General features: G+C 51.0%; 6 protein-coding genes across 6 annotated transcripts; 2 read left to right on the forward strand and 4 right to left on the reverse strand.

Moving 5' to 3' along the window:
• Positions 1-452: 452 nt before the first annotated feature.
• Positions 453-1,527, forward strand: M437DRAFT_78761 (Metallo-dependent phosphatase; the record flags this gene model as incomplete). Its single annotated transcript, XM_041027045.1, has 3 exons — positions 453-468; positions 525-758; positions 815-1,527. The coding sequence occupies 3 exons, from the start codon at positions 453-455 to the stop codon at positions 1,525-1,527; spliced, it is 963 nt and encodes a 320-aa protein (XP_040875771.1).
• Positions 1,528-2,052: 525 nt separating this feature from the next.
• On the reverse strand, positions 2,053-2,781 carry M437DRAFT_11426 (uncharacterized protein; the record flags this gene model as incomplete). The annotated part of the gene is made up of 2 exons (XM_041018614.1): positions 2,053-2,458; positions 2,522-2,781. Coding segments are annotated over 2 exons (666 nt in total), but the record flags the coding sequence as incomplete, so codon positions are not given.
• A 1,524-nt stretch (positions 2,782-4,305) lies between these two features.
• M437DRAFT_78763 (uncharacterized protein) lies at positions 4,306-9,266 on the reverse strand (the record flags this gene model as incomplete). Its single annotated transcript, XM_041027046.1, has 5 exons — positions 4,306-7,382; positions 7,435-8,267; positions 8,323-8,634; positions 8,685-8,808; positions 8,858-9,266. The coding sequence occupies 5 exons, from the start codon at positions 9,264-9,266 to the stop codon at positions 4,306-4,308; spliced, it is 4,755 nt and encodes a 1,584-aa protein (XP_040875773.1).
• A 2,127-nt stretch (positions 9,267-11,393) lies between these two features.
• Positions 11,394-11,843, reverse strand: M437DRAFT_58738 (uncharacterized protein; the record flags this gene model as incomplete). The annotated part of the gene is made up of 1 exon (XM_041023445.1): positions 11,394-11,843. One exon carries the CDS (start codon positions 11,841-11,843, stop codon positions 11,394-11,396), a length of 450 nt encoding a protein of 149 aa, XP_040875774.1.
• A 1,660-nt stretch (positions 11,844-13,503) lies between these two features.
• On the reverse strand, positions 13,504-15,018 carry M437DRAFT_78765 (MT-A70-domain-containing protein; the record flags this gene model as incomplete). Its single annotated transcript, XM_041027047.1, has 2 exons — positions 13,504-14,745; positions 14,914-15,018. The coding sequence occupies 2 exons, from the start codon at positions 15,016-15,018 to the stop codon at positions 13,504-13,506; spliced, it is 1,347 nt and encodes a 448-aa protein (XP_040875775.1).
• Positions 15,019-15,646: 628 nt separating this feature from the next.
• On the forward strand, positions 15,647-16,801 carry M437DRAFT_58615 (mitochondrial carrier; the record flags this gene model as incomplete). Its single annotated transcript, XM_041023425.1, has 2 exons — positions 15,647-15,763; positions 15,815-16,801. The coding sequence occupies 2 exons, from the start codon at positions 15,647-15,649 to the stop codon at positions 16,799-16,801; spliced, it is 1,104 nt and encodes a 367-aa protein (XP_040875776.1).
• Between the last annotated feature and the right edge of the window lie 247 nt (positions 16,802-17,048).

Below are 17,048 nucleotides of genomic sequence, written 5' to 3' on the forward strand. Positions count from 1 at the left end.
CGCTGTTTGTTAGACGCGAAGGCAAGAGACAGCACTGCCAACGGAGCGTCTCGTCACCTAGCCACTGCCTGGGCTGTAGTTGATTGTCGTCGCAGCAAGAGGCAGCAAAGCAAGGTGCAAGATTATTTACAATGGTAAATTGCCTGTCGAGCCAATCATCAACGTCCATGTCACGTGCTGCAGCAGGCCGACAGTGGGGAGGCAGTTTGGGATTTGAGATTTGGCGGGTGCGGAAGTGGCCAAGGTTCTCGGGAGAGAGGCCAGACTGAACAGCATTTCAAGAAAGCCGTCATGTCGTTCTGGTAGACGCATCTCGGGCTTTGTCTTTGGCCTCGATCATGTGTGAAAGAGTTGTATCTACCAAGGCACTAATATCGCCTTTCCCATCGCCCTAAGCTTCTCTCCGACGCCCATCGCACCTGCTTGCGCGAGCACGCACACCCGCCGCCGTCATGCCCGGACTTCCCTGTAGGGCTCCTGTTGTTGCAAGAATGCGCCGCATGGCAAGAGCTGACGTTTGCAAGCCAGCATCGATCTTGACGAGTGCATTGAGAGGCTCTACCAGAAGGAGCTGCTTGCCGAGTCGGTCATCGAGGCCATATGCGCAAAGACCAAGGAGATGCTCATGAAGGAGAGCAATGTCGTCCACATTCAGGCTCCCGTAACCGTCGTCGGCGATATCCACGGCCAGTTCTTCGACTTGCTCGAGATCTTCAAAATCAGCGGCCCTTGTCCAGACACCAACTACCTGTTCCTCGGTATGTCGACAGAGGCACGCGACCGCAAACAAGACCCCATCTCTGACTGTGCATAGGCGACTACGTTGATCGCGGCCTCTTTAGTGTCGAGACCATCTCGCTGCTGGTCTGTCTCAAACTGCGCTACCCTCACCGCGTCCATCTGATCCGTGGCAATCACGAATCCCGCGGTGTCACCCAATCTTACGGCTTCTATACCGAATGCAGCCGCAAGTACGGCAATGCTGCTGTCTGGCACCACTTTACCGACATGTTCGACTACCTCTCCCTCTCCTGCGTCATCGACGACAAGATCTTCTGCGTCCACGGTGGTCTGTCGCCCAGCATCCATAGCATTGATCAGATCAAGATCATCGACCGCTTCAGGGAGATCCCGCACGAAGGTCCCATGGCCGACCTGGTTTGGAGTGACCCCGATGCCGACCGCGATGAATTCTCACTAAGTCCAAGAGGAGCTGGCTACACTTTTGGTGCTCAAGTCGTCAAGAAATTCCTACAAGTCAACTCCATGACACACATTCTCCGTGCTCACCAACTCTGTAATGAAGGGTACATGGTCATGTTCGATGACAGGCTGTCCACCGTCTGGAGCGCTCCTAACTACTGCTACCGATGTGGAAACAAGGCCAGTGTTCTCGAAGTCAGTCCTACTGGAGAGAGACACTGGAACGTCTTCGATGCAGCTCCTGAGAACGAAGTCCACCGCATTGAGCAACAAAACCAACACAACAACCCTGGCTCGGACCCCGTTAGGGACTATTTCCTGTAAATACACGTCTTGCTTTGCGCTGCATTCCATCCATGGTCATAGAGGCAGCATCTCTGGAGTTAACAATGATACCAAGGCGGCACGATGTGATGTCTAATCCTTTTTCTGTACGATACCACTATTGCAGCTTTTGATTTTCTATTTTGATTCGTGGGTGATGACAAGCCAAGTGCATTGCTACCTGTTATATGGACAACACTATTGAACGCGAGCGGCGTAATTGAACGAGAACGACCGTGAAAAAGAGAGATACGGCAAATTAATGCAACAAGAGTACGGCAAGGCAGCCATCAAAGCGAAAAAGGAGTGACAATGGTTGAAAAGCGACATGCAAAACACAGCAAAGCAAAGCACAGCAAAACAAAAACACATCACCATCTGTCTTCAAGCCACGGAGATACTGGCGACTGCCTCTTTCTCTCCTGCTAGTTTCATGGAGACAGACACTGGACGAGTGACAGACGGCACATCAGTCATCATACTGTCGACCTTCTCAAGGCTTAACAAGGGCTGTTTCTTGCCCGGTTGAGGCTCGCGAACCATGATATCAAGGTCCACAACCTTTTCGGCGCGCTTGAGATGGATGGATCTGACCGTCTCGAAACCATATTTACGGTAGATGGCTGGGTTGGTAGCGTTGCTGCTCTCAAGGTAGCAAGCTCTGCCCTCGGCATCCGCGCTTCTGGTCACGTACTCGATACACTTGCGTGCGTAGCCTTTGCCACGGGCTGCAGGCTTCGTGCCGAGGTACACGAGATAGTACGACTCTTCGTCGCGTACACCCATAACCTCAAGCTTGGTCTCATGGAGAAGGGGAAAGAACTCGTCGAAGAAACGGTTGCGTCCTTCAGCCGAGAGCTTGTACCATAATCTCCACATACCACTGCGCAGAATGGTCAGATAGTCATCCATGTTCTGACCTAGAGGCATCCTGTCTCGTCATCAGCCTCACCAACAACAGCAGTACACCGCAGTGTATCTGAACAAAACCTACCAAAGGGCAACACATCCGTAATCGGGACCTGCAGCCAACACCAAGCCCTTGAGGATGTGAGCGTACGTGATGTACTCCAGAATGCTCACATGGAGATCCCATTTCTGTTTCTCGGTCCAGTGGGCACGGTCGGGGACTTCAGTGAAGTAGCGTGCAACATCATCATCGGCGAAGGCTTCAGCCAAGCACTGAGCGGCTTGCTTGTACTCGGCCAGCGTGACCTGACGCACTTCATCCCCTCCAGCAGTAGCAGCAGCAGTACCAGCCTGGTTGACATTATTCTTTTGGTGACCGACATTGTCTCCATTCATGTTAGGCTGATTGCCATTGAGGGTGTAGGTTGTCTTTTGATGATTGACACCCTCCATGATGGATTATTGGATGGGTTGGTACTGCTGCTGTGATTACTGAGGGGGATGAAGGTGCGTCCGGTGTTCTTGTTGATGGCAACGAAAAACGACATCAATATCTGGGCTGTAGCCGATGTGCCTGATAGGGCGTGAAGGGGAAAAGCTGCGATGCTTTGTCGTTTGGAAAGGGTAGTCGAGGTTTGGAGGCGTTGGTTGCAAAGAGCAGTTGTCTGTGTTGAGAGGAACGAGTCTTGCTGTTTGGACGAGAGTAAGAAGGAAGCAGAGGAAGAGACAAGGCTTCGGATGATCCAGTGCCGTTAAATACATACGTTCCTTGATCTTCGCCTCATTCTTCTTCCATGCACAGATAGAGCAACTCAGATACGACCGCTATTAGCTTTAGCCCCCACGTTCCTATCCAGGGCCACGCATGTGTCGGATTCGCCCGTACCGCTATCACGAGGAGCTTTTAGCTTCATCATCGCGCCTTTCCGAACGTCTCACTATTCCGCCGAAGTGTAAGCACGCCTTGCAGCGATATCCCTGACCATGCAGAAGTGCTCTCCGTTCCTTCCTTTTCTTCAGCCCAAGAATCTTTTCTGCTGTGCTACCTGAGTACCAGAACAGATGAACACACATAAAGAACAGCAACAAAGGCCCCCGCTTCCTGCAAGAAGAAGAAACGTTTAGGGTTACACCTGCCCACCTGATAATAGCCAACCCTGTAAGAGGTCAAAGCCAAAACGCGGAGCCCCGCGTACACCTACCCGAATGGGTATAGTCACCGGAACCCCCGTCCAACCTTCGATGATCCTTCCAAGGCTCTTATCTGCATTGCTTCTGGGAAATGATTACGTCCGTTGAATGAGGACCTTCCTACCAAATGGCGGTGTTTCCGTTATCAGTGTGGGAGGAGTTTGATCTTGTGATGAGGTTTGATTTCGGGCCTTTGGTTTGTTCCTTTCTGGTTGTTTTGGGCAGGTGCTGGAGATTGCGATATGATTTTAGGTTGAGATGTGCTCATCTGCTGAGATGATCAAGAAGGCAAGAGAGACGGTAGGTACTTTGACTGAAATGCAGAGCGTCTCGCATAAGTCTTCGTCTTCATTACGTATCATCAAGCAGGAGCAAATCTGAACGCGTTCTTTTTCCAAACCAATGTTTTCGTTGAAGTAATGATTGATATACATTCTAGACTAAACAATAATGAACACAATCTGCACGTTCCATTCCCTCTTCTGTCGCAAAGTCCCCGAAGCAATTCTCACTAGTAAACGTCAATCATGAAGATGTAGTTAAGCAAGAGAGACGAGCAAAACAAACAGACAAGAACAAAAGTGCAAAGAGGTATATGTTGAAGAATAAGGCAAACAATGACAACAAAATTAGTCCGGAAATGACAAATGAAGGTGAATATGCAATATACAGATTGGACTAGAACATATTGTCTGGTTGGTACACTCCAGGAGATAGGAGAGTCTCTGGTGGCATGTTTGCTCGAACTTCACGGGGGTGAGGATATCCTTGACTTGATTTAGCAGAGATCTCAGACTGTTCGACAAATGCAGGTGGAGCTGGTGGTGGTGGTGGCGGCGGGGGTGGTGGTATGGCGTTCTGCATGGCAAGCGATGCTTCAGAAGCCGCGGCGCTGGCTATGATTGGAGAAGCTTCGTAGGGTGATGTTGCCCGAGCAAGACTATTTTCAGGCGGCTGTCTAGAAAACATGCTAGGAAGGACCGTCTCATAAGGCGAAGGGACGTGAGTCTCGATCGGCGGTGATTTGGTACGGGACTTGCTATTGTTACGGATACGCTCCGTCACACTTCGCAAGCGTGAGCCGATTCCTTCGCTAATGCTGCCACGACCACGCCTCTGGGCTTGTGATTGCATATGAGCTTGGGCTTGTGCTTGTGTTTGCGCATAATTGTTCAGTGGAGGAGCTGTCAGTGCTCGGTCAATGGTTGGTAAGACATCAATGACCATAGGTTCCTCTTCTCCAATGGCTATATCGATTACACCGAGGCCGCTTACACGATTGGTTGTCATCAATGGCGGAGGTGGAGGTGGGGGGCCCGCGAGATGTTGTAGTTCCGGCAGCATCAATTCGGAGTCTTCCACAATGACGATTTGAGTGTCATGCAAGGTTTGATCAATACTAGGCCTGTTCGTCAAAGGACTTTGCTGAGGCTGGAGATTGTTTTCTGTAAGTGTCACTTTGCGATTAGGACCTCCTTTGGTGACAGATCCTCGTCTGGAAGAATGTGGCAGCACCGTCTTATAATGCCATGGAGTGCCATCCATATTCGTCTCAGGTGGCGCCGAAGAAGAACGTGGCGGAGATAGAGCTGCTTGCTGTCCGAATACGGTGGCAGGTAGAAGAGGAGCGATTTGATCATCTTCTGCGGCTTTTGAGGAAGGCGACTCTTGCTGGAACGTGGCAGATGTAAGTTGAGGAGGGGTCTCCGGAATCTGTGGCACAGCAGGTACTTCTTCACCTTCGTTCGGATCAGCAGACATATAGCGTGGGTGTCTCATAGCTCTGGGAGTAGCTGGCAGCCCGATCGGCACTGTTGGAGTTGAGGTTGCTGGATTCTTCGTATTTGGGAAGCGACCATTGGATTCCGGATCGGCCGTATGGCTGCGGGTGATTTGACCACCAGAGTAAGGAGGCATGAATGAGCTAGGAGTATCCCCGAGCTCAGTATGATGTCGAGGAGCCATTACAGGCCTTTTTGGAGGCGTCTTGACATCACTGGGCAAGGGTATTGCCGGTGCCGACGGTCGCCTGGCCAATGAAGCGCGCCTCTCCTCGAGCTCTCGGGCGGCGAGTTGCTTCTTTGTCAGAGTTTGGAGATCTCTAAGGCGCACAGACTCAGAAGCAGAGCTATCTTCATCCAGGCTCTTTCGAAGGCTTTCAGCGGTAGGATTGGTTTGGGTCCGAGATTCGGGTTCCCCTTTGACAGAAGGTGCTCTGCTCCTGCTGATCTGGAGTCTTTGTCGAGATTCGCTTCTTTCACGGAGTCTGACCGCAAGGCGCTGATCCACCTGACTAGGGTCTCTTTGTCTATTCGGGGTCTGGCTGCTCGCTCGTGAGGTGCGTCCTACATCAGAACTCTTGTACTGTGGTGTGGGCTGTCTGTAATAAGACTCATCTATACTGTTAGTAGTGACCGCAGCCATTGCTCGACTGGCTTCAACTTCGTCGGGCGACATGGGAATTGGAGATGAAGGTGATATCTTTGGTGCGCCAATATATCGCTTGACTGACCGTCCACGATAATCTGACGTGTCATCTGGGTCTTGGTCTCGCCTCTGGCGAGTGTCTGTGAAAGAATCCAAATGTTCAGGTCGAGCAGTAGAGGCCTGAGATGACTGTGTTGGCAGATAAGTTGTATCAAAGACTTGCACGTGGAGATCACTATTGCCTCTTTCGCGTGATCCGTTCCTAATTCGAGTGTCGCTTTTCAGACGCGAGAAAACATCACTGCTTGGTGATGGCAATCGATCTGGATGAGAAGGCTGTTTTGACACCTGCTCAAGGCTTCGAACTTTGCCAGTCGAAACGACAGACGAAGAGCTGCGACCGTGGCAAGACTTTTTCATCTCAGAACTTTCTGTAGCGTGAGCTGGTCCGGATACCTCTCTACGGGCTGTCAAAGGAGTCTGAGAAGTATCTCGTGTTCGTGATGTCCCACTTCTGGAAGGCAGTTGTCTTCTCATATATCCGCCAGGAGTCGCTGTCCTTGCTGATGATGGGTCTCGATCGAATCTACTACCACTACGAAGCCAGGGTGCTGCACCACCAGGTGAAATTGCAGACTCAGCTATTGGTGTGACGCCAACACCAAGCATACCTGCCATGGGTGTAACCTGGTCTGCAGAGGGCAATACAAGAGCATTCCCCTTATCACCAAATGTCGTGATTAGTTTCAGCGATCCATTTCTTGTGAGTTTCCGATTTGCACCAACAGCAAATGGCGGCGAAAGTGGAGGGCTCAGAGGAGAGGGGCCGATGCCTTGTTCTTTTGGGCTAGAGAAGGTTGCGCCTTGTGCTCGAGGAGAGGACCACGAGTCCGATGTTTCGATGCTTGTGCATGAGAAACAGCGTACTGCCAGTTCTGGTTGACCTTGCATCACAGAGGCTTCGCCCCATTTTCGAATAAGGTAAGATTGCCTCTGCCAGTCTGACTTCATAGTCAAACAAGTCAGAAGAACTGCTTCCATATAGAAGCCACGAGAGACGTAGACCTCTATAGCATCATCGTGTTCGCCGAACCCTAAGAGCACTGCAACCGCAGGATGGATGTCACCCTTCTCCAGGAGTCTCTGGACAAATGCTTGACCAACCTGCTTTCCAGAAGATGGTCCCATAGAACTTAAAGCTAGCAACATCCAGTCTGAAGAAGTCATATTCTCGGAGCCCGCCATAGCAGCCATGGTATCTGCACCAAACTCACCAAGCCATTTCGAGAGGAGCACGCTACTAGCGGACCCTGGCCTTTGTCTCATGACTGTCTGTGTTAGCTCAAGATGTCTTTGTTTTGTGTAATAGTGCTAACTTACATTCATCGCGCACCAGAGACTCGATGTCATCATTCCAACCAAACACAACACTTAGCATTTCCTGTCGTAGAAGCTCTGCAGTGCGAGGAGCTTGACCATAATGGGGAGTTCTAAAAGGCACGTCTCGCAGTCTCGCTCGAGTATACGGGAAAAGGTCCATCTGCGACGTCTGCTGAGCCTCGTCTGAACTTCTCAAGATTTCTTTGCGTAGACCTGAGGAGCGCAATGAAGACATTGAACGGACAGAGGCACTCTCACGAGGCCTTCGTGATGGTAGACCAAATGAGAACTCTGTCCCTTCGTTGTAAGACGCCTCGGAGGCTCGTGAGGAGGGGGCCTTGTCGTAGCGATATGACGGCACTCTGCGTCCACCATTGGACGATCGCGAACTCACCGAAGAGGCTCTACTAGATGTTGGACTGAGCGCACCAAGCCGGTCTTGCTTTTCGTCTTCCAGTTGATCCATTTCTTTCACAATCTTCTCAAGCGGTGACATAGTGCCGAGCTCACCTTCGCTTGAATCTGCATCCACATAGGCAAACGGTAACGGAGCAGCGCTGGCTGCGGCTTGTTTTCTAGCCGTCTCTTCTTTCTTTTGCTCTTCGATCGAGTTTGGTGGTGACGGCGGAAGTGGACCCGGAGCGTGCTGTATACTAGCGACTTGCATTGGAACTTCGCTCGGATTCACATCGTACTGTTGCACAGTGTGGTTTGATCCAAGCGTAAAAAGTGTTGATGATGGGCCGTAGCATGCGATGCCGACAATACCGTCGACAGTTGGTACGGACTGGAAACTCACATTCTTGGTACGGACGTCCCAAGAGCGTGTTTCTCTGTAGAAGCTTCACATTAGTAACAGCCTAGATGTGGAGGCAAAGGTCTTCTTACCCGTCTGTATGTTGTATGATACGGCCATTCTTAGACCATGAGAACCAGCAAGGGCCTAGGCTTCCAATTTCTAGTCGACTCAGTATTCGAATAATGTTTGGCGTTTCTCCAACGACAGCTGATTTTGGTATACTCCAAACTCGGAGATCACCATCTGCGGTCTGAGTGGCAAGCATGTCGGATTTTTGGCGCGAAGAAGAACCATGCCAGCAAAGTCCGGCGATCCGAGAAGGAGCTTTCGATGTCGTCAGACTGTGCACAATTGTAAAGAGCGGTTGCAATGTCGCAATCAAGATGGAACCGTTTTGGAATCTGCGACCTGTCAGCAACAGCGACGTGTGCCACATGTAGAAGGAGCTCACCCGATTGCGAACGTCCGCGAATCTGCTGCCGGGGCTATCGCTGTAATTGGATCGTAGATTGTACGAGCGGATATGTGCTCAGAACTAGAAGGCTCAAACAATATTATATTCCCCTGCGCGTTTCCTGAAGCCTTGTCAGAACAGTCTCCAATTCTCAAAACCTTAAGTCTTACCGAAAGCAATGTTTCCATTTTTCATCCAAGCTGCCACCTTGATCTGCTCGTACGCTGCAAAGCGAGCGATCTCATCTCCTGTTGAAATATCCCAAACAATTGCAGTGTGTCCTGTGTCATAACTGACGGCCAAACGACCCGCACCTCTTTCGCTGACAGTGTCTGCGCATATCCAAAGTATATCTTCTTGATGTCGATCAAATCGTCGCTCTATTGCCAATGTATCGTGGTGCAGACAGAGGATAATGTTTCTTTGGGCGTAGAGAAAAAACGAGGCAGTCGCGGCACAAGGTTGAAACTCGGTATCAGGGTTAGGTGTCAACGAGGCTTGAGAAGGATTAGGCTTTGTCGCTGCTTGCTTCCTCACAGCAGAGTGCGACCTTTGACCGGAAGGGCGACCAGTCGACATGGCTGAGTAAGGTCTGGAGAAATCAGAACAATGGTCTGCCAGAGTTGACCCCAAGGTAGCGAATCAAGCGGTCATGAACCGGGCCGCGTCTCTGTGGGCGAAATGGCCGTGGACCAGAATAGCAATCAGAAAACAAGGTGTGGGATGCTGTGTATTTCTGCTGTAACGTTGCGCGAGATCGACGTACCAAAAACTTGTGCCAAGCGGATACAGTCACACCGCGTGGAACGATGAACAGGCACAAATATCCTCAAGCAGTGGTTTGTGCCACGGTAAAAGTCGTCCGCGTCAAGGGCCGACCAGGATGGCCTGCAGCTCGGACATGCAAGCAGCCACTCTTGAAACTTTGGGGAAGTGCAAAAATGTTGTTCTTGGTGAGTAACTTGGTGTGGGCTGGCAAGTGAGAAAAGGGAGAAAGAGAAAGAAAGAAACAAGACAACAGAGACGTACTCATGTTACAAGTGGGCAAATCAGATTTGGGCGCGTATACCAAAGCCATGCGTGTTCGGCTGGCGCAATATGTGCCTCTGGTGATGAGCCACCTATTCGGGAAAGCGATCGAAGTGCAGAGCGCCTAGACATTATTGACGGCTCGAAGAAGGACCTATCAACTTGCGGAGAGGATACAATGCTAGACCAGTTGGCAGGCGAATACAGGCGAGCAAACTAAAGCTTCAAGGGAGGACAATCTCCAGCGCGGACGGCTTGCCACCATCACTATTACTGGGCGGGGGTTCATGCTCGAACAAAGTAGAAGGCATGGGGAGCAGGATGCAGAGAGAAGAAGGGAGGCTTGCAGCGAGTGATTGGCCCAGAAGGCCCCCACTGGAACGTGCCCAACACGCATCTCGACCTCACACCTGTGCATTCTGCTAGACTCAAGCAAGATATATCGATTATTGGGCAGAATCTCACCAGCATCATACTTCCAAGCGACATTCTGTCGAACAGGAAAGTCTGAACCACTTTGATGGGATTGCTGGTTCGCCGGATTTCGTGTTCCTTGCGTTGTCGCTGCAGCGTTCACAGGTCACGTTTTTCTTTGTCGTACTCGACCATGCGATAGGGCGTCACGAGCGCGTTTTCTCTCACCGCGGTTCTAGCATATGTGCTCAAATGAGCGTTGCCGAGTTTCGTGTCATTTGAGCTTGCGGTTGTAGAACCATCGACGGACGCATTGAGAAAAAAGTTCTTACAGTGCCTGCATACCTTTTGCAGGACGTGGAGATGAAGGGTTCGTTTTCTGACCCGACTCACGATATGCATATTGCGTTGCTGTCATAAGCGTAGGGAATAAATCAGCTTAAATGGAAGTCGATCAATTTCCTGGGATAGGCATTTCGGCAGAAGGGCAAAGTGACTCGGAACAAGTTGACGGAAGGGTTGGGAGCAAATGGGATTCGCGCCGTAAGCGCCCCGCTTCATGGTGATTGCATATGACTGCGCAGCAATTCCGCTGCCTCTCTGCCTATCGCAGTAGGGCTTATGCTGATAAACAAGCTGGCGTCCTCTTCAGGCTCCTCCTGCTAAGAGGCTATCTAGATACAGTAAAGGGAAAAAGGGGATATCTCAAAATTGGCTTTATCTCGCCAAGGGGTATCAAATGAGAAGGTGAGAAAAACGATTTCCATCGCATAGGGCTTCGCAATGCTCCGACCATGCAGGATGCAGCAAACTCCAAGAGGATAAACAGGCAAGGAAAGAAGTGAGTTGAAGAAGATGATGCAAAGCGAATGCAGAGTGATCCGTGGCACTCTGTTTGGGCCTTGATTCTCAGCTGCGACACGTCTTAGCGTGTCGCCAGCACATGAAAGGCCCGCGCGGATGGTCCAGCCAATGTCTGACGGACGGGCTTAAACGAGTGGACAGCCAAAAGAAATGATGAAAGATCTTTGACCAGAAAGAGGTAGTTGAAGTCGGAGATAATCCAGGCTCCAGAAGAAAGTGTAGTCGTAAGTGGCGAATTGAGAAACTGGGAAACGAAACAGAAGAGTTGCCCTTCTGTGACAGTCCAGAGACGACATCCCGCGTTCATAAGGTAAAGAACTAGTTGTCTGATTGGTATTAGAACCATGTACAGAAGGACAGTGTTCGGTGAAACTTACAGTATTATCACCAAGATGATATTTATTTCTTCATCATGATGGGCTTGCTAGGCGTGTAGCCATTGCTGAAGCCAAAGCTGTTGTAGCTCTCACAGCTGCTGTCGAGAGTCACTAGGCTGGCGTTTGCAGCCATACCCATGCCGCGCTTGGAGGTCATCCATTGTTCGGCAGTTCTAGGCGGTTCAGGTGCCTCGTCGAGGTAGGCAACCTCGTCATCGCCAAAGAGATCCTCGTCGCTGATGTAGGAGCTGGCGGGGCCTTGGGGAAGCTGGGGGCGGGCAAGTTTCCAGGAGGGGAAAGCAGCAGGTCCATTAGGAGAAGGGCTGCCAAAGACAATGGAAGCATCGCTAGTGTTGCGAGGTCTGCCCATGGTTGACGACGACGAAGAGAAACCAATCTGGATCGGCTGTGTTGGGTTCGACGAGCAACTAGGAGTTGTGAAGCGTGCGGAAGAGATAGTAGAGGTCGACATTGTGCAGAGCAGAGCAAACAGCTTTATACATGTAGGGTTGTGAAGAGGTTGAGGAATAGGTTGAGGTGGAGAGGCGAGGTGAGAGGCTGCTGCAAAGCTACTGCTTGCTGTACCGTAATCCAGACGGTGTGCGAAGGTGTCAAGTTGTATGGGCGTGTTCCAGAAACTAAGGTGGGGGGTGCTCTGGCCTTCTTGTAGTTCTGAGGCAGGGCCCGGTAGATTGACGTTAATAGTTAGGTACCCGGCAAACAAACAGCTACGTGGTTGGCTGAATTCTCCACACTGTCAAGGAGCGCTAGGGGGGCGCTGCGACCGCCAGTGTATATTTCGATTCATCGTCCCGAGATGTGGTGGGCCTTCCTCGGTGTTAGAGAGTCATAGACGGCCCAGCGGTGTGAGCACTGAATAATAAGCAGCCTACCCTCAGCACGACTAGCCGTTTTGAGCCTCGCGACTTGGCACACTTGATCCACTTGAGGCTAGCAGACCAGTTCGGCTATGTGTTCGGCTTGCGTATTTCCGCAGCGAGGTTAAACAATGCGACCAGATCTCAGATTTTGCACGAAAAAACAGGGCCCATTTTTGCTGCGCCGCTGCAGGAGAAAGGGTCCAATACGTTTCGGAAAGGCCACTGATGTCGCGATCCTTTGCTCCATGAAACCTCGTATCTAGAAGTTGAGGGCTCAAAGCACAAAGGGCTGAATGCTCTGTTTGTTGTGTTTCTGACTCGTGTTTCAAGCTGGTTGCTACCATTGTGCCCCTGTAACACATCCTATCTTGATACGACGCCTAACGTGCAATCTCCTCTTGAGCGATATCAGACAATGGTGGAGTACAGGGCTGGTCGTCGAGCTCTTACAGCCGGCTGGGCGGCATCATCTCCTTCGGAAGATGCAGGGAAATGGCATTGCTTGAGAGGTTGGGATCAACGGGCTAAGTCGGCCAAGCTCCAACGTGTCGACCTTTTTCGTGACGGGATTTAGTCGGACCAAGACAATCCCGAGGACTGCTTGCAACTTCACATGAAAATTGGCTGTGTCGTCATAGGGTCCACGTTCTTGTGGATACTCTCCGCAGAATTTGATGCTTCAAATATCACCAAATGCCATCATGCCGCCTGGAGTAGGAATGATTTGTTGAGTCTACCACGGCTCGCGGGCCGTAAAAAGCTATCACGACGCAGATTGACGACATCCGCACCACAGAACCTCTATTGGATCAGCATACCAGCACTTTGCAAAAAGGTATAATATAAATCCAACAGCCACCGACAGAGTCGTGTCAAATGCCTTCATTCGAAAGCGATGACGCTATCGTCAGAGCTCGGTTGTTTCGGGCATACATGAACGAGATAGGGAGGTGGAGTCGCAATTCAAGCGTTAAATCTGCGATAGGCCAGCAGATAGAAGAAGCTGACCACCGGAAAAGATGTTGAGCACATCAAATGTAACTCTGCACATCTTGAGGATTCGGACCCATGCCGGAGCTTGGACTAAGAGATCTAGTAAGATTTAGAGCTTGGCGAAAATGTCCAACAGGCGAGATAACCTCTGGATAAGGTCGTGAAGGAGGCTCGTATGCTCGTGTCGTGATCCATAATTATCTGGTGACGGGTGATTATGCTTTTAGAAATGATACGAAGTGTGGCTCTTGGCAAAATCTATGATTTAGATTGCCAACAGTCGGTATGATTGAACTTGAGCACCTGGTTGCCCCACGACCACCAACCACTCACAAGATATCTCGCAAAGCACTCGAGAATGCGCTGTTTTGTTGATGTTGACGTTGCGCTGATCGCGAACCGTCTAAACAGGGATTTCAAGCAAGGCTTCCGAGAATGCAGATCAGCAACACCGACTATCACTCTTCGTTCGACCTTGGAAGTGTCGGCTAAGTTGACATGTTGATCACTTCTTCTTGGGTCATGTTTTCTCCCGACAAGGAGCACTTCGTACGGTTTTCTCCAAAGAGCATCCATAGATGAGACGGGCTCACCCTCGGTTGTTGTCTTGATCCACAACCATTCTTCTTCCAGCCGCACGTCCCAACTGTCAAATAGGCCGTCTTCGCCAAGTACGAGATCGCGGACCGCTGGTTTGTTGGTGATCCAAATGGCAATCACACCTTGGTTGGCCAGGAGAACATCAATGTCCATCTCGAAGATTAGTTGCCTGACATCCCAGACAGTAGGGGAAACTTGGTAGGCTGATCTTCCTGACTTCTCTGTGCGCCTGACAGAAGCGTTAGGCCAGGGAGGATCCATAACAATCACGTCAAATTGTCGCGTTGTGTCGAGTTGCTCGGCGACATGCTTAACGGCCAGATGGAAGGAGCGCGATTTTGAGCAATCGCCGAGATAGAAGGCAGCCCCTGGCGGGATGCAAAAGCTGGCAGCGGTGTCCATCGAGGTTGAGGATACTCCTATGTCAAGCATACGAGCATCATCCGACGGATTGTACAGGTACTTCGGCCAAGAGGATGTTTCAAGCAGGGGTTCAGCCGCGCGCTGCTGATCATCCATATGTCTCCAGCGGAAGGTATATGAGCATGTGGTATCGGATGAGAGTTGGTGTAGTAGATCATCCCTCGCTGACTCGGTATCGGACGCGGGGTCATTGAACTTGCGCTTAGGTGGCAGATGTTCTGCTTGCGAAATAACAGTACGTGGTAGCAACCAAGGACCGGTGTGGTTCTGGCGGATGGTAGCCAGAGAAGAAGAGATCAATTGTGCATACAAATCATCATGTTCAGTGGCCATCTTCTGGCGCAATTTGGAACGCGCAGCTTCCGATTTTGGTTCATGGTTTGGGTAAGGAGTGGTTCGAGGATTGCACGAAACTAGAGATGAGATCGGGTGTCGAGAAGAGCTTTGCTGGGCCTCAGCGATTGAAGTCGGTATATCCTATGAAGCGAAGGCACAATCAGCATGACCTCACAGAGTTGGTTGTGTAAGCGGCCTCCGAGGCGCCATTTTGGACGGTATTTCAATACACGGCGTAGGAGCCTGGCGTACAAGGTGAGACGAAGTGCCAGCAGTCGTCGTGGTGACTGCAGCTTCAGCTCAACTTACAATCAGGGCGACCCTGTCTGTTGAATACAGGATACATGACGAGAGCAGCGATGGGCCAGATGACAGAGCAGAAGTGTTGGACTGCTTGTCGGACAATTCGCCCATTGAGGATGATGCCCCAATCACGTTCCTTGGATGTGAGCTGTTGTAACAGGGAATGCTTGTGCTTGTTATCAAAGAAGGAGCTCAAATTGTCAGATGTCAGCAGTAGCGATCATTTTCTCGGCAGTCCAGTAACGAGAAGTTGATGAAGCCTTTGATGGGGCCGATAAATTTGAGACTGCAAGATTGGGATTGATATACGATGGAAGGTGCGAGCGAGTTCGTTAATTGATTTTTGTTGCAGCAAGAGCGGCTTTGTGGAGGACTTTCCAAGTGTCGGGCCTAGAATTGGGTCGAGGCGGAGGACAAACGGTAGGAACCTCGGCAAATGCGGGAAGCGTCACTTTCTCTCTCTCCACACACCAGAGACTTTGGTCATCGTCTCTATTTTGTGCATACTCCTACTACGACTACCTACTATCGACTCTTTTCACGTGCCGCTCTTCCGCCTGTCTACTGTTGCGCAACCTGCTCTCGTCTGCGTCCGACTTCAAAGATTCAGAATCCACCAACTCCAACAGAAGTGCTGCCGCCGAATGACTGTCCACACCCCGCAAGACAAAGAACAACATCTTTTGAATTGATGCCGGCGAGCCTCGCCATCAGCGGCAACCATGCCCCCGAACACACAATGGACTCTCGCCGCGTGACGCCTTCCTCCTCACCTCAGACAAAATCCCATGGCAACAAGCAGAGCTGGGACTATATTCTGCGTAGCGGGTTGGCTGGTGGCATAGCCGGATGCGCCGTACGTCATTTTCGCTCCCACATTTTCGCCCTCTACTCACACACAACATAGGCAAAGACTGTAGTAGGCCCGCTAGATCGCGTCAAGATCCTGTTCCAGGCTTCAAGTCCCCAATATGCAAAGTACACGGGCTCATGGTTTGGCTTCTTCAGAGCCATGCGCGACATCCACAACAACGAGGGCACGCGAGGTCTCTTTCGTGGCCATTCAGCAACCTTGCTCCGAATATTTCCCTACGCCGGTATCAAGTTCCTCGCCTATGAGCAAATCCGCGCTGTCATCATTCCGAATAAAGACAAAGAGACTCCCATTCGCCGACTTCTCAGTGGCAGCTTGGCTGGCACTATCTCCGTCTGCTTCACCTACCCGCTCGAAGTTATCCGCGTACGGCTGGCCTTCGAGACAAAAACAAATCACAGGACTAGTCTGAGAGAAATCTGCAAAACAATCTACCACGAACACCCACCGCCCGTTGGCTCAGCTACCCAGCATGTAGACACGTCCTCGGTCACCCGTGCCGCTACTTCATCAATATCCGTCACCTCTGCTGCCTTGAACAGAGCGACGCCTGCATCGGGCATGGTCAATTTCTTTAGAGGCTTCACACCCACCCTCTGGGGCATGCTCCCATACGCCGGCTGCTCCTTCCTCACCCACGATACAGCTGGCGATTTCATGCGACATCCACGCATTGCAAAATACACTACACTCCCCGCATCTGAACAATCGACCAAGCGCGATCCCAACAAGCCGGTGCCGCTCAAATACTGGGCGGAACTAACAACTGGTGGCTTTGCTGGGTTCGTGTCGCAAACCGTATCATACCCGCTAGAAGTCATACGAAGACGCATGCAAGTAGGTGGCGTGGTCGGCGATGGCCACCGTCTGGGCATGATGGAAGTTGCTGGACGCATCTTCCGCACCACTGGCTTCAAAGGCTTCTTTGTAGGTCTAAGTATCGGTTATATGAAAGTCATCCCTATGACCGCCACCAGCTTCTTTGCCTACGAGAGGGCCAAGCTTGCACTTGGCATTTGATGAAAATCTGTTTTCTTGTTTGATTCCCGTCAAGCCTGGCTACGTCTCTTCGGGCTGACATGAGCATTTTGGCGTTTCGGGCATGGAGCGATATGGGTGCTGCAACATTGAGGTTTCTGCTGTTTTTCTGGTTTCGTCCTTTGGAAACGAACGAGCATGTCTGGCGCTTCATAGATGATTAAGATCTAGATCTGACACAAGTCTTAACAAGTCAAACAAGTCCACACGGAACACCTCTTCCACTTCG

Source organism: Aureobasidium melanogenum (genome assembly GCF_000721775.1).
Source record: "Aureobasidium melanogenum CBS 110374 unplaced genomic scaffold scaffold_29, whole genome shotgun sequence".
In the NCBI taxonomy this organism is placed as follows: domain Eukaryota; kingdom Fungi; phylum Ascomycota; class Dothideomycetes; order Dothideales; family Saccotheciaceae; genus Aureobasidium; species Aureobasidium melanogenum.